This window comes from Tachypleus tridentatus, chromosome 8 (genome assembly GCF_004210375.1).
Source record: "Tachypleus tridentatus isolate NWPU-2018 chromosome 8, ASM421037v1, whole genome shotgun sequence".
Classification (NCBI taxonomy): Eukaryota; Metazoa; Arthropoda; class Merostomata; order Xiphosura; family Limulidae; genus Tachypleus; species Tachypleus tridentatus.
In genome coordinates, this window is record NC_134832.1 from 99425462 (window position 1) to 99440673 (window position 15212).

At 32.9% G+C, this 15212-nt stretch overlaps 1 protein-coding gene across 7 annotated transcripts in view; it reads left to right on the top strand.

The window, feature by feature from the left end:
- LOC143223041 (zinc finger protein castor homolog 1-like) overlaps nt 1–14947 on the top strand; it is a 143926-nt gene extending 128979 nt beyond the window's left edge. For all 7 annotated transcript variants that reach the window (XM_076450418.1, XM_076450416.1, XM_076450417.1 and 4 more), the window contains 7 exons: nt 447–865; nt 1433–1561; nt 2447–2570; nt 3056–3235; nt 5181–5555; nt 7691–8488; nt 9037–14947. In XM_076450418.1, the coding sequence (XP_076306533.1) occupies nt 447–865; nt 1433–1561; nt 2447–2570; nt 3056–3235; nt 5181–5555; nt 7691–8488; nt 9037–10176 (3165 nt within the window). In that variant the 3' untranslated portion in view covers nt 10177–14947. The remainder of the gene's footprint in view (nt 1–446; nt 866–1432; nt 1562–2446; nt 2571–3055; nt 3236–5180; nt 5556–7690; nt 8489–9036) is intronic.
- Nucleotides 14948–15212: the final 265 nt, after the last annotated feature.

Genomic DNA, 15212 nt, shown 5'->3' on the forward strand with positions numbered 1-15212 from the left:
AGAAACAATAACCAGTAAGTATCACCATGTAATATATTTTTATAATTATTTAATAAGTGGTAGCTTTCATATAACATTTTAATCAGAATGATGGGATGCTTATTTTCTGCCCAAACTTAATTTGAAGCAGAAATGCAACAAGATTTTTTTATGTCTTGTAAACTGAACTTTACATATATGTTAGTTTTTAATATTTTCCATACATGTTAGTTTTTAATATTTTCCATACATGTTAGTTTTTAATATTTTCCATATATGTTAGTTTTGAATATTTTCCATGTTCCTTAGAGAGCTTTGCAGTCATTTCATTAGCAATTTTGACATAGAAACATTCAGTGCTTCTTTTAGTGTAGAGTTGTTGTGGATACTGACAAAAATATTCTATTATGAAACTAATTTCTCGAACTTTTATTCCAGTTTATGATTATTCATACATTAATTTTTAGTTCATGAACATGCCCGAAGACTCCTCTGGAAGTCCAGGTTCAAATGTTATAACGATTCCCATGAATCAGTTTTCTACCCGAGTGCCCATTCAAACAAACATCACCAGCGATTTGCTTAACAATATGGAAAACACTGACACTTCGATTGATGAAATCAGCACTTCTCATCACGACAACACCTATGCGAACACTTCAGTTTCAAGATCTTCCCTCCAGACTTCTCTAGATGATAGTCTCTCATTATCTTTTGCTAACTTTTCAAGCTTACCAACATCTGTCTGTCAGACTTTAAACTCTGAATCATTTTATTCTGAACCCGACCTCAGATGTCATGCAGCCACTCTAGAAGCTGTAGACTTGACCAAAGTCGCATCTAAACCAAAGAACCAGGAAGACACATGGAAAAAATACGTTACGAGGTAGAAACCACATAACAGTCAAACTCATATAATATTAAAGTAGAAAATGAAAGTAATTTGATATGTGATAAAATATATTACAAATATTCAATAATTTATTAAAACTTCTCTGAACATAAGATTTTTCCTCTTACTTTAAAACTGCATGACTCATTTTATATATCACCGATGATAAAATTTCTAACTTCAAATAATAATAAAAAATTTGGAAAACTAAGATAGTATTTTATGTATGTAAACAATAATAGAAAGTAATGGTCAACTGTCTGAATATTTAATGTTAGCTTAAAGAAACTAAAAATATATTAAGATATATACAAATAATAATAATTTATGGACCAGAAATTGACGCCCTGTAATTGGTTTGGTATTGCCCATACTTTAACAGATAATATACTTTTCACGGGGTTTGTAATCAGCAAACTTATTGTATTTTCTTCATGTCATTGTCATAAAAATGTGATGCAAATAAATTTCAAACAGATTCGATCAAAAATATTTTTGATATTTTTGTATATTAGCTATAAATTAGCATTTTGATTAAAATACCAACAATTTTCTCTTCAGCTATACAGCGAATGCCCTCTGTAGATCGAAGTGTGAACTAGCGCTTAAGGATCATTTTCATTGCTCTGCTGACAGCTGTGACATGACCTTTCCAGCCGAAGAAATCATTGTTGTTAAGGAACATGCCAAGTAAATAGTATATACTCAACTTTCAAAATTCACCTTTATTTTATACTGTTGTTTAAATGAACAAAATATATCTCTATCATGTTTTGAATATTGAGAGAGAAATAATGTTTGTTCTGTAAAACTTTACGTATTTCGTATGAGATTAATTTACAAAAATGCTTTTTACTGACTTTAATATATTACAGTTTTCAACAGAAGAGACATGTGTCAGTAAAACGTATTTAAAGAAAAGAGTCACCAAAAGTATTTAACAGCTGCTGTACGTTTTAAACATATTACTTTAGCTATTATACTAGCTATAATTACTATTATATGATAATAGTGACTGAAAAGTCCAGGTTTCATATACTGATGAAAGTCTCATATAATGAAAAACGTTCTGAAGGATAAAATAAAACATTTTCAGTTGTATGCAATAATTCAAAATCAGATCATCTTTTTAGCTAAATTTACAAAATTCTCCATATAAGAACATTCACGCGCATTGAAAACTACAATACTACATTTGCCAGATGTCAGCATTATTTACACGTGTGAAACTGTGATTTTACAGGATAAGGCCAAATGCATCTTGTTACATATCAAGTTCAATACTGACGCATGTGTACATAATAAAAGATTTGATTGTGACAAAACTTGTAGGTTGCATTATTTGTTGATTTTTTTATATATAATTTCTTATATTCCGGATATCTTATAAATAATTTAACTTTTGTTTTACAACATACTTTAAATAATGTTCAAAGTAAAGCCTTTACAACTTAATGAAATTTCATTAAACTTTACTTTTACGAACTGGCGGAAATATGGTAAAAATATGTTACCACTCTCAATAATATTGTTGTTATTAGGCATTTTTGAATTGAATTTTTACTGTATTATTAGAAACCATGAAACGCAGGACAAGATAACAGAAGCATACTACATTACTGTGGAGGCTAGATCATCAGTGAACTGCCCTCTGGAGTGCTCATTTAATGGCACAGAAAAGCACTATCACTGTAACTGGGTAAGTGTTTAGTATTCACCATAAACGTAATCCAGAAATGTTCGTGTTTTAACCTCTCTTTACATCTTATGTATTATGATTAGTTCACTGATTGCGCGACATGTTAAGTTTTAACAAACAACACTCTGCATCATTGCAAAACTTAAGACGATACCTGTTAACTGACAGCACTGATATAAAATACAGATTTGTCACGAGGTAATAAAATAGTTGTATATTAAGTTTCATAGTGTGTCACACACCTGTATCATATGTGATTTCATATACTTTACTGTACTTTTGAACATTCGACGGTCTGTTCTCAATCAAATGAGTTAAAGTTTCTGAATGATTTACCCAAAGATAAATGCACTTTATAACTTGTCTTCCGTTGATAAAGACAAGGTTTCATTGTGTAGATTAGAAAGAACATATCGACATTTAATTTATATATTTAAGGTCTATAAATATTTTGTAGATGCACTGATTCTTTTATTTTTCGATAGAGAGAATGTCAAGTGGTTATAAGCAGCATGGGCAAGCCATTCGAGCGTTTAAATCACTACAAAGTCCATAAGTACACTGAAAAACAGAGCTGTGATCACGCGCCTATGGCTTTAACGACCTCCATCGACGGGATTTTCAAACGAAAACGTGGAAGACCACCGAAAAACAGGGTTATAGAGGTGCGTGTTTAAATAACTAAACACGAATATAATAAAACAGAAACATAAAGATCGAAAAGGTGGAGTTTTGTTTCTTTCAGCATTTAAACCATTTTTTTTATAACCACCTTTTGTAAGTTACAACATAGGCTCGGTAGCTAAATGCGAATTTTCGCGCATTGCAAAAAATTTTGGAACTCGTTGCGTTTATTTGTATATTTATTTAAAGATTTTTGAGCTACTGACGCATACAGAAAGAAGCTTGTTGCAGTTTTTTAATTATTCTATGGATCTATTACATTAACTCAAATACTTTATTCATTAATGCAGTAAAAACATTTAAATCTGATCAATAAAAATTTTGATTTGTTTTGCCTTTGTTTAGTCAATATAAAAGAACGCTCAAAGAAAATCTGAGTTTATGAAAGTAGGATTCTGAGTTTGTGCTCGATTACAGCTCATATCAGTTAGGAATTTGACTTATACAACATCATACTATTTCAAATAAAAATAAAGGATTAGAGATTTAAATAAAAAGTAATATTTCATGATTAACTATTACTTAGAAGTTTTATTTGCTGTTAAGCATAAAATTATAAAACGGATATTTGTGTGTTGCTCAATTTAGGAAGTGAATCCGCTTTTTTACTGCTTATACTTACCGTTGTGCAGTGAGCGAGCTACATGGAGACTGGTCTGGTTTGTTTTGAATTTGGCGCAAAGCTACACGAGGGCTATCTGCGCTAGTTGTCCCTAATTTAGCAGTGTAAGACTAGAGGAAAGGCAGCTAGTCATCACCAACCACCGCCAATTCTTGGGCTACTCTTTTACTAATGAATAGTGGGATTTTCCCTCATATTATAACGCCCCCACGGCTGAAAAGGCGAGCGTGTTTGGTATGATGGGGATTCGAACCCGCGACCCTCAGATTATGAGTCGAATCTCTTAACCACCTGGCCATTCTGGGCCACGTAGAAACTGAAACGATTTCAATCGTATCCTCTTATCTTGTAATAAAAACTCAATAATATAAAAATGTTAAGCTTTTCGTGTCTGGTTCGGGATTTACTGCATGAATTACTCAATATGTTTCTGATAGTCTAGTGTATTGCATAAAACAATTGAAGGATAATCGGAATTTGAAATATTTTAACTCTGATAAAATTAGTGTTATTAATCACCACCACCAACCTTTAATAAATTTTTATGCAGATCAAACCTCTGAATGGTTGATAATGTGATCTCTAATGCAAATGATTGGCTATTCATTCTACGCTGGTAAATAAACATCTAAGCATAATCGGATTTACATCTTTATTCACGACATTTCTTTACTCCACAAATAACAAGAGAAACCTTTAAATTAGAATGTTGAAAAGGTTCTTAGAAATTTTCAACCAATTTTCAGGCCAGTTTTCAGCGTAATTTTAATGCATGAAGTCAACTGATGTGATGCCTCTCCGAAAAACATCCTTTACAAGTGTGATGGAATTTAAGTGCAATGAGTGTCCATTTAGTTAACTCTCTCCTTCGAGGAGTATGTTGACCAGTTTAACACAAGAGATGTGAAAGTTGTCGTTCGTTAGGTTGAAGTCAAGGATAAGTGAATCATTATGTGTAATACAATGGATGGCAGGACAGGGTTCTTGTATGGTGTGGTATTTTAGGTATCATTCTGTAGTGTATCCACCAGTATTTTTCCTTCCCACCCATACTTCTACCACTACCATTTCCATGTTACTTTTTAAAGGCTGAGTTGAATATGGTTCCAGATTAACACCACATTATCGTGCACCTGTTGTTACAATAGACAGAAAAGCCAAAACAAGATGTTCAATTCCATTGCATAATTAGTAACTTGGTAGATTCATAACTTTGGTGTAAAATAATTGTTGAATTCGCAGTCAGTTTATTAACCTTAATAAAAAATGTGCAGCGTTTTAACACATTGTTTCCTTTTTTTCAGTTTTCAGTACCTTCTACTCCACATAACTTTCCCCAGGCGATCTATACAAGTTTCAAACTCCCGAAGCCAACCTCCGTTCCTCTTCAAACGTTCATGACAACACCATTTAGGCATTTTGGCGTTACTGCTCCACCTCTTACACTTCTAACAAAAGAATCAAATTCATGTTCTCTGCTTTCTTCTACCGCGTCTCCCAGTATACAGTACCCTTCATCATTGGACATCTCTAATCCGACGTCGCCAATAGATGGTGTAGACCTTGTGTTTGGATCTTCACCAGTTTCTGTATCATCTATGGAACATGACAGTGAAATCTTGTCTTCAATCCAGAAACCCAACCAAATGACAATTGCTTCTTCAGCACCTGTAGAAAAGGTGAGTGAAACCTAGAGATAGTAGAACTCCCAGTGTAATGAAAATCTAGAATTATTATCGATGATTAAACTGTCAAGCTATCTACTGTAGGCCAACAACAGGAATCCAGCCTCGGATTTTAATGTTATAAGCCCTCAAGCTTACCGTTTAGCCACTGTGGGGTGGGTGAAAAAATGTTCGTTCAATGAGATTAAGTTATGAAATATTATTTTAAACATATATGATAGTAAAGTTGATTTTCATCCCTCAGTGGCTCAGCGGAAAGCTTGCAGGCTTATGAATTTAAAATTCGTGTTTCGATACCTGTGATAGGCAAACCATAGATAATCCATTGTGTAGTTTAGTGTTTAATCAAAATCCACAACCCTTTCACGTTTGTTTTATAGAAAATGGTAAATTGTCTGTTTTTAACCATAAAATGCTTATATCATTTTTTTAGTTAAAAAGATTAATCAAGAAAGCTTATTTTAACTATAGAAAATGTTAATATACCAAATTATCTTGACTAGTGAGAAAGATAGTTTTTAATAGACGAACAAAATAATGGCTCTTTTAGTGAGACAACATAAAGAGAAAGTCGTACAATTAAATAGAAGTAATAAACGTTCAAGATAATCTATAAGTTAACTTAAGTTAACTGTGAAATTGGCAGCAACTATCTACTAGTGAAACATTTGTAAAAATGTATTGGAGACTATACATCTTCTCATACAGCTCAAGTGTAGAGGACGAGGATTTGGACGTCTTTTCTCTTTCGTCTTTGGATCTGGTGGAAGACTTTCTATACGTCGTCTTCTACACTTAGGCTGCATAATAAGATTGTATGGTCACCAGTTTATTTCTACAAATGTTTCCCCAATAGACATTTACTGCCAATTTCCCAGTTAACTCAATATGAATAGTTCACCTAAACTACGTATTAGAAAAAAATTGTAAGCTTATTTAAACAAAAAAAAAGTTGCATTGTTTCTACCAGATAAGGTAAAACGGACCTCTGATCAGTAGGAAAACGAATATTAGTTTAACCCACTATGATGAAAAAAACTCTTTGATTTAGTACCTTAAATCCATTCTATTTATTTTTGTTTATCTGCATAAAAAATTATTAAAATTGTAAATACAAAATGTCATTATGAATTTTAAATACTTTTGTAAAGATTAATTAACAACAAAATAAATAAATATAGAGGGTCTGACATGGTCTAGTTATTAATGCGCTTGACTCGCAATATGTGAGCTTCAAGCTCGAACCTGTCGCAGAGCGTTCTCGCATTTTCAGCCGTGAGGGCATTATAATGTTATGGCCAATCACACTATTCTTTGGTAAAGAGCAGCCCAAGAGTTGATGGTGAATTATGTCAATTAAGTGCTTTCCCTCTAATATACTACCTTTAAATTAGAGATGGAAAGCACAAAGTGCATCCAAGTTGCCTTGCGTGAAATTCAACAACAAAAACTAAATATATTTTATTTGTAATACCAAAAATATTGTACAAGACGTATAACGCTGTTCTGTATTTTATTCATAAAATAAATTAAATCCTGGTAAACATGCTTACAAACAACTGGTACTTCATATGCTGTTTGTACAACATAACAATTGATGATTTTTAACAAAGTGGTACTTCATATGCTGTTTGTACATTTTATTACACATAACAGCTGATGATTTTTAAACTCGATAAATAGACATGTATACATTGGAAATTTTTCATTGTTGTATAATAATTGTTGTAATGTGTGATATGTGTAAAAAAATCACTTTGTAATGTTTTATTGTTATGGTTAAATGAACGACAGTAGTTTATTTGCATTGATTACTGGCAGACCAAGATATAACTAACTAAAAAAATGAATCTAGTTTCAATATTGTACCATCTTAAGGGATTTTTCTTAAATTTCCAATCAGAGAAAAGCCCATTAACAAGATATTTACAAATATTTTATTTTTCTTATTGGTAAATGGCAAAATAATTTTACTGAACTCTTCTCAAGGAAATGGCTATATTTTTATAAAATGAAAATTAGCCTTTTTTTACATACACATCATCATGACTAGTTTTATTCTTTTATGTTATTTTCTTGAAACAAATTACTAAAAACATTAAACCTCCATTATGTAACATATTTTGCAGAATGGATTTTACGTATTTCCCAAGAACACTCCATGCCCTGACGATTTGTGTCTTTTCCTCGAAAATCATCATTTCCACTGCACTCGGCCTCGATGTCACTTTGTCACAGATCGAAGTGACATTCTTCTACTTCATTCCAAAGATTTTCACGACAACATCGACATAATGGAAGGATTTTTGTTTTTTGATCGCAGTGTTGACTGTCGATTTCCCAACTGTGAAAACAACAAGGTTAACCGCCATTTCCACTGTGTTCGTCCAGGATGTAAGTACTCGTTTGTTCGTTACAGCGCCATGAGAATTCATGACATTAAGCATCAGAATCAAGATGGTAGTGGATATGGAAACAATAAACCTAAACAAAAAACACCTGCTAGTGACGAAGAAAAATCTCAGAGCCCTAAAACGGCACCTGTAATGACAACAGCCATCTCTGAAGTTTCTACAACGGAAAATTTATTTACCAAAGCAACGATAATTAAAGCCAAAGGAACATATTATCCTTTGTCCGCCTTTAGAGAAAAATCAGATGCAAACCCAAAATGTACAGCTGGAATGCCAGTTTACCCTGAAGGTGATTTTGGACCTGATAGAGAATGTCAAAAAACTGTGATGACTATTACATCAACTGAAAGTGATCCACCACTGACAAAACTTCTCCAGCAACCAATTATCAGTATAAAAAACACATTTCAAGAAACAAATAAACATATTCAATACGGAACTTCACAAAGCTGTGGACATCCTTTCTGTAAACTAAAGAAGAAGGAACATTTTCACTGTAATATATGCAATCAGGTAAACTCTCACAATTCCATTGAACTAAAATATTTCAGTTCATGTGTCTCACAGGCTGGGCGATATTCAAGTAGTATAATCTTTTGTATTCACTCTGATTAAATTTGTAGATATTTGAATTTTATATTCCACATTTGCTTTTATTTTCCTAATCTACAAGAAACTGAATCTCAAAACTTTTATGTGAAATCTGAGGTCCCTTTTCTAACTGAATATAACTAGAAACTTATTATAATGGTAAAATCGCTATATTGTTTGTAATTTTATCCCACATATATATATATGCTTTTTATTATTAAGTTTTTAATGTATTATAAAGTCCTATAGAAAAATTCATTTTTAGTATCGTTAAATTTCAAATTGAAAACTGAATACTAAACTAAATAAGTAAATTAAACTTTTAAAAGCATGCATAATCTGTGGTAGTTTGGAGACAATGTAAAAACCTTTCGATATGTTATCTCCAAACTACCACACAAGAATAAAGTTCAGTAGAATATCCAAAACGTACCATTACGTTCATGCTAAAACTTTTATATTCTCTCTAGGCTTTTTCTGGCTTCTCACGACTAAGATCACACGTAATCAAGCATGCTGGTGGTGTAAGTCCGGTGCCAGTTTATATATCAGATCAGCTAAGTCCAAATACGTCATCTTATTCATCAGTTACTTCTGGTCAAAAATGTGACGAAGAAAATGCTAGTGAAAGCGAAGATCCAGACACCGGAAAAGACCAACACCCTCCAAACAGTACTAATGCAAACAGTAACAATAAAACTAATGATGAACCTGGGCAGTCGCCTCTGACTTCAGAAGCTACTCCCAGTGGTTCAGTACACCAGTTATTTGCATGGCAGCCATTCCCTCTGACAACCATTTCCGGTCATCATCTTATAACTCCACAGGGAATGGTACCACCAATTTTCACAATGCACGGGAAGACAATTTTTAATCATCATGTGGCAATTCCCACTCAGACTAATACTGTTGCACCAAGTGAAGGTTTCTATGGCTCTCCACAGGTGGACTACAATGCAAAGCGAAAGAATGAATCATTGGAAGTTTCACATGCAACAGGTTGTAATTTTAATAGTTCTTCGCAAACTAGTGGATCTAACTCTAAAAAGATGAGACTGCAGAGTTCCCGTATCATAAAGGACGAACCGGTTCCTGAAGGATACATTCGGTATCGTTTCAATGAGGACTGTGCATACCCGCACTGTGGATACCGAGAACATCAAACCCACTTCCACTGTATACGTATAGATTGTGGTTATAGTTTTTGCGACAAAACCCGATTTGTCCAACACACAGCGCGCCACGAGCGGCTTGACACCTTAATGGGCGGTGACTTTGAACAGTTTCGAGCAAATATTAACTGTGGTCGGCCAGATTGTATGTATATGAATACAGTAGGTGCAATGGCAAACAAGGCCTCACATTTTCATTGCAAAAAATGTGACTTCGTGTGCACTGACACCAATAAAGTCGTTGCCCACCGCAGACAGCACCTGAAGATAGACTGTATTAACGCTGCAGGATTTGATAAGTACACCACTTCTCAAGACTGCAATATGGAAGGTTGTAACCACAACCGAAAACAGACCCACTACCACTGTCTGAAGTGCCAGTACGCTGTATTAGGTTTATCACAGATGTCAGCTCACAAGTATCGCCATATGGATTAAGTTGTTGCGTATTTTCTTTGTGCTGTAGAAGTTTAATATTTGTCAGCATTTATTTGATTTATAACTAGACTGAACACAGAGTGCACTTTATTTAGTACAGCACATACAAGAAAAAGAAGAGGGAAACGTTTCTTTCACCAAACTGCCAAATTCGTGAAAAGTAGTCTTAATTTTGAATTATGGATTTAGTATCCATATTCTGTTCTTCTCCATTCAAGTGCCAAGAAAGTACATTAGTAGGTTTGGAGGTTTGGTGATAGAATGTTTATATCAGCGACTTTTTTCTACATGGAACTTTTAGTTGTATTTTTGTAAAAATCGAGGTAATGAAATGAGTATGTTTATTCTTGTGTGACATATCTACCTAGCCATTAGGGCAAAGATCATCAACAGGGTTTAAATCATAGGTCATAATCTTGTACAAAGTTTACAAAACTGTGCTCAAAGCACACTGTGCATTGTTACTTTCTCTTAGAATGGTACTTTTCATTTGTGATTATTGTAACTTATATATAGGTTTTCTTCTTATATATATATATATATATCTTAGGTTGCTTTATCATCAGCTGTGACCAAGTAATTTATAGTAATCTGTAGTGCTAAAAACAGAACACTATAATTACTAGTGTTTTTTAACTCTTTTTTTTTTCATTTCTTTTCCCAAGAACGATGCAATGCAACGAAAAAATATGTTTGATTAAGTGATATACAAATATTGTAGGCAACATAAACACACTGAGTCAATGTAAGTTGGTAGAAGTGGTTAAAGCTTCTTAGTGGTTTGTTTTATTTATTCACATCCTCTTAGACCCCCAGCCATTCCAAGATGAACAATATGTTGTGTGACTTTGTCCATTTTAGACTGTAAACAAAACATTCGAGAAAAAAATTCATGCCAGAACTATTTCGTTTAGTAGTTGTTCGTTAAAAGGTTTATCTTTCGCGCCTTAAATTTCTCTAAACAAAGTCATATGTGATTCACATTTGTTATTTCTTCTATTTTCGTACAGGCTCTTTCACAATAAAACTTATTTCAATAAAAGTTTCTTGTTACTTCAGGGCTACGAAAAATAAATGTCAGGCGAAATTTTATATATCAGAGTAAGACTCTGAACTAGGTTTTATGTGAGCAACTGCTTCGTGAAATTAAATTTCGATTAAATTCTCTATGTGAAATTAAAATATCATCCATGACTGACCTAATCAGGCAATTGCATTCTGTATAGAAATTCAATGACTCATCTGAGGTACGGATATGTTTTCATTTTAGCAAGTTATTTTCATAAAGGGATATTTTAGTGTTCAAAGTTTTATTTTTTATCCATTTCTAAGATTTCATAAGAAAATGCCTTAAATTGGTGAAATACTGCATTTTAATAACTATTCCAATACATTTCACGTTCTCCAGTTTAGAATATAGAAAATAACTACATATTTTATGTATTTTTTTACATCTAGGAACTCATCGAATATATGCTAGAGTTATGAGACTTTATACCTTACAGAGAAGTATGTATTTTAAAACATGACTTTTAGATGATATTAAACAAAAATTAGCTGTACAATAGGATGTTTAAATGTAATTTTAATAACTATATATTTTTGTTATCTATATCCTGTGCTAAGTGCCTTTGGTAAATATCGCGATATGAATGAATCATTATGTTTTCAAATTAAGGGACTAAAACGCACATGAATGATATGATATTGAACTTTTTTCCGTTTAAATATGACCAAGTAATCAAATTATGTCGTTTTTGCATTAAAATCGGGAAAATAGTGAACACTTGTTTTTCTACTTTATTTGAGTATTCATGTATAGTGCCCGTGTTTCCTTAGAGCAAAGCCACTTCGGGCTACCTACTGAGTCCACCGAGGGGAATGGAACCCTATTCATGTATTCCATATTAATATGTTGAACCTGAGTTTTTGTTTTTTTAGGGTTAAAAACACGCACTCTGTACTTAACAACATCCAACATAAAAGGAAATTTTTTCTTACAGCTTGAATTTTCCGTAAACCCATAATAGTAATGGAAGAGAAGTGGAAATCACATCCTCTCTTTTCAATGTGTCCCAGTAAAAATGTTTCAAAATTAATTCCAGGTAAATCAGAAGAATACATGAAATTTAATACAGAACCCACGAGCTTCTAGGACCCTCCGGCGATCCATTAACCCTGGCTGTAATGGATGTTCTTGTGGCCCACATTCTCCCCATTTCCATTGATCAAAAAACCTTGACCTCTTCCCCCCACACACGCTTTTACTTTGCCTCTAATACCTTTGACCTGGTAATCAATATTAACACACTAAAACTGTAATTACTCTCCTAGAATGTGCCCCTCTGGGTCAGTGTAAGCCTACGGATTAACAACGCTAAAATTAGGGTTTCGATTCCTTTCGGTAGACACAGAAAATACCCTTTGTGGCTTTGCTTTAAGAAAAAAAAACACACACATACTGACCTTAAACTTTAGTGACATTTTGGAATTTCTCTTCGTCTTTTGTTGAATAATGATTTAGATACAATATGATATGCAACAATCATGATGCAATTTGAGTATTGTATCGCTTTCAGTTATTCACTGGTTTGATTTGTGGTGATATTTGTAGTCATGTTATGAAAGTACTGGTTCTCCAGTATTTGATTTTAAGAATTGAGCGTGGCAGAATGTTTTTTGAACTACGATTTACATAAAAAACTAACAAATGTGTTAAATAAATCAACAAATTCCTTTGAACTAATGAAAAATGTGAAAACTAAAAAATCTGGAAAATTACTTCTAACATTAATTATACGAAGATGTATGATACTGTCGTTCAGTGTTATTTGTATTTATTTGAAAACTTAATATCTTCTATTTTCTTACCAATACATTAGATATTAATCTGCAAAATCTGTAATATTTGATATTTCAGAAGTGCTTTAATAGGTTAATTTGAGATATTTCTTTTGTAATTGATGTTTGGTTGAAAACAAGTTGGAAATAATTTCATAACTAAACCACTTTATGACACCCAATGGGAAAGCTAAAAATTAGTACAATTTTAAATGTATAAGATGATATAAACTAGTAACTGGTTGTAACTTACTGTCTGTGAGAAACGCGATGAGGCCCGTCATGGCCAAGCGTGTTAAGGCATGCGACTCGTAATCTGAGGGTCGCGGGTTCGCATCCCGGTCGCGCCAAACATGCTCGCCCTCCCAGCCGTGGGGGTGTTATAATGTTACGGTCAATCCCACTATTCGTTGGTAAAAGAGAAGCCCAAGAGTTGGCGGTGGGTGGTGATGACTAGCTGCCTTCCCTCTAGTCTTACACTGCTAAATTAGGGACGGCTAGCACAAATAGCCCTTGAGTAGCTTTGTGCGAAAATTCCAAAACAAACAAACAAACAGAAACGCGATCAGTCAAACGGAAACCAGTTTTACATGGTATAAAATATTTGAAGCATAAATGAATAACGCGTGAGCTGAAAGAATATGAAAACCTGTAGACGTAGTAATATGAAGCATTAGGTTAAGCACTTATTGTTTATTGCTTACAAACCTGTAAGCCAATCCTTTTCGAGTTTTACAAACCCCTAGTTTACATTCCACAGTTTACTAACAGGAGTAATGTTAGAAAAAGACAGTTTGCAGTTCAGCGTGACAACTCATTACATTTCTTACGCTTAAAACATTTTTTCTTTGACTTACATTAGACCTACTTGTACTCGATATTTTGGAAGATTTTCCAGTTGTTTACATAACTTTTTAATTTTATTAACCGTAAGATAAAATGCTTATTACTTATTTTGAGTAATGTTACAGATGTTTATAAATATTTTGTAAATTGGCTTTCGTAAAAAATAGTATGTTATAATATCACAGCATGAATTTATTTTATTTCCTGATCATATTTCAAATAGTGCATGTGTAGGGTATCAGCAATTTCACTTAAAATATGTCTTTATGCCGGAGATGCGACCAAGGATATAATGGATCACCCCCTAGAGGACTCTGCAGTCAAATAACAGAATACTCTAACTCTATAAGTCACAACATCGGTAGTGTTAAGAGCCATTATTTAATCGAATGTGATACTGTGTCCACCACCAGTTTTCTCCGTGTAGTGATTCATTTTTGGAATAATTCCAACTTCGAATGCTAGAATCTCTTGCCATTAAATTAATAAAACCAACTCCTAACCAGAAGATGGTCACGCTGCTACTATATCTTCAATTGTGAAAATGTTTAAAACTTAACATAAAGTTTGATTGTCTAATATAAGAGGGCTGGAAACTTAACTTAAAGGAATAATCATAGATAGTTAATTTTGGTGCTTGATAAGAAGTGTGAATTAGGTAATTATTCCAATAATGTTATTATAGAACTATTCTTGAGATTTTAGTGTGGATTTAAGATTAATTTTAGAAGTTTTTATGTGAATAAAAATTTGATTGTTAAACATTTTCTTGAATATTATTAAATTCAAAAGATATATACCTGTTTTTATTTCCAGCACATTTTAATATACTGAAGTTATTTTTATGACTTTTTAGTTATTTTTAGTGTAAGTTGGTGCCTTTTCTATTGAATCAAGGCATATTCATATCACTTTTAAGCTGTTTCAATGAACGTCACATTTCACAGTCTTTCGTGCTACATGGATTTAAAGGTTTTATTTCATCTGATCCAGTTTGTGGGTCTTCCCTGTTAACATATGTTGTTCTGGCATGAGTAATAGGTTAATAAAAATGATAATAAATAACATATATTGATATTATATACTTATAAGAGTGGGTTGATTTTATTGTACTTTTAAACTACTTGTAAGAACCAAAAGCGCTTGTTTTAATGTCTCATGCGGCTTTACTATGACAAACCAATACAACTTTCAGATAAGCTTGACACCACATGAATAATTTATTTTCCCCTACACCTGGTTTTCCTACTTTGTAATGATTAAAGTAATGTGAATTATCTACATTATTCGCCTTCTTGATTTAGTTTCATATTTTTATATAACGCAAATTCCTTATTTACTATCTCTTA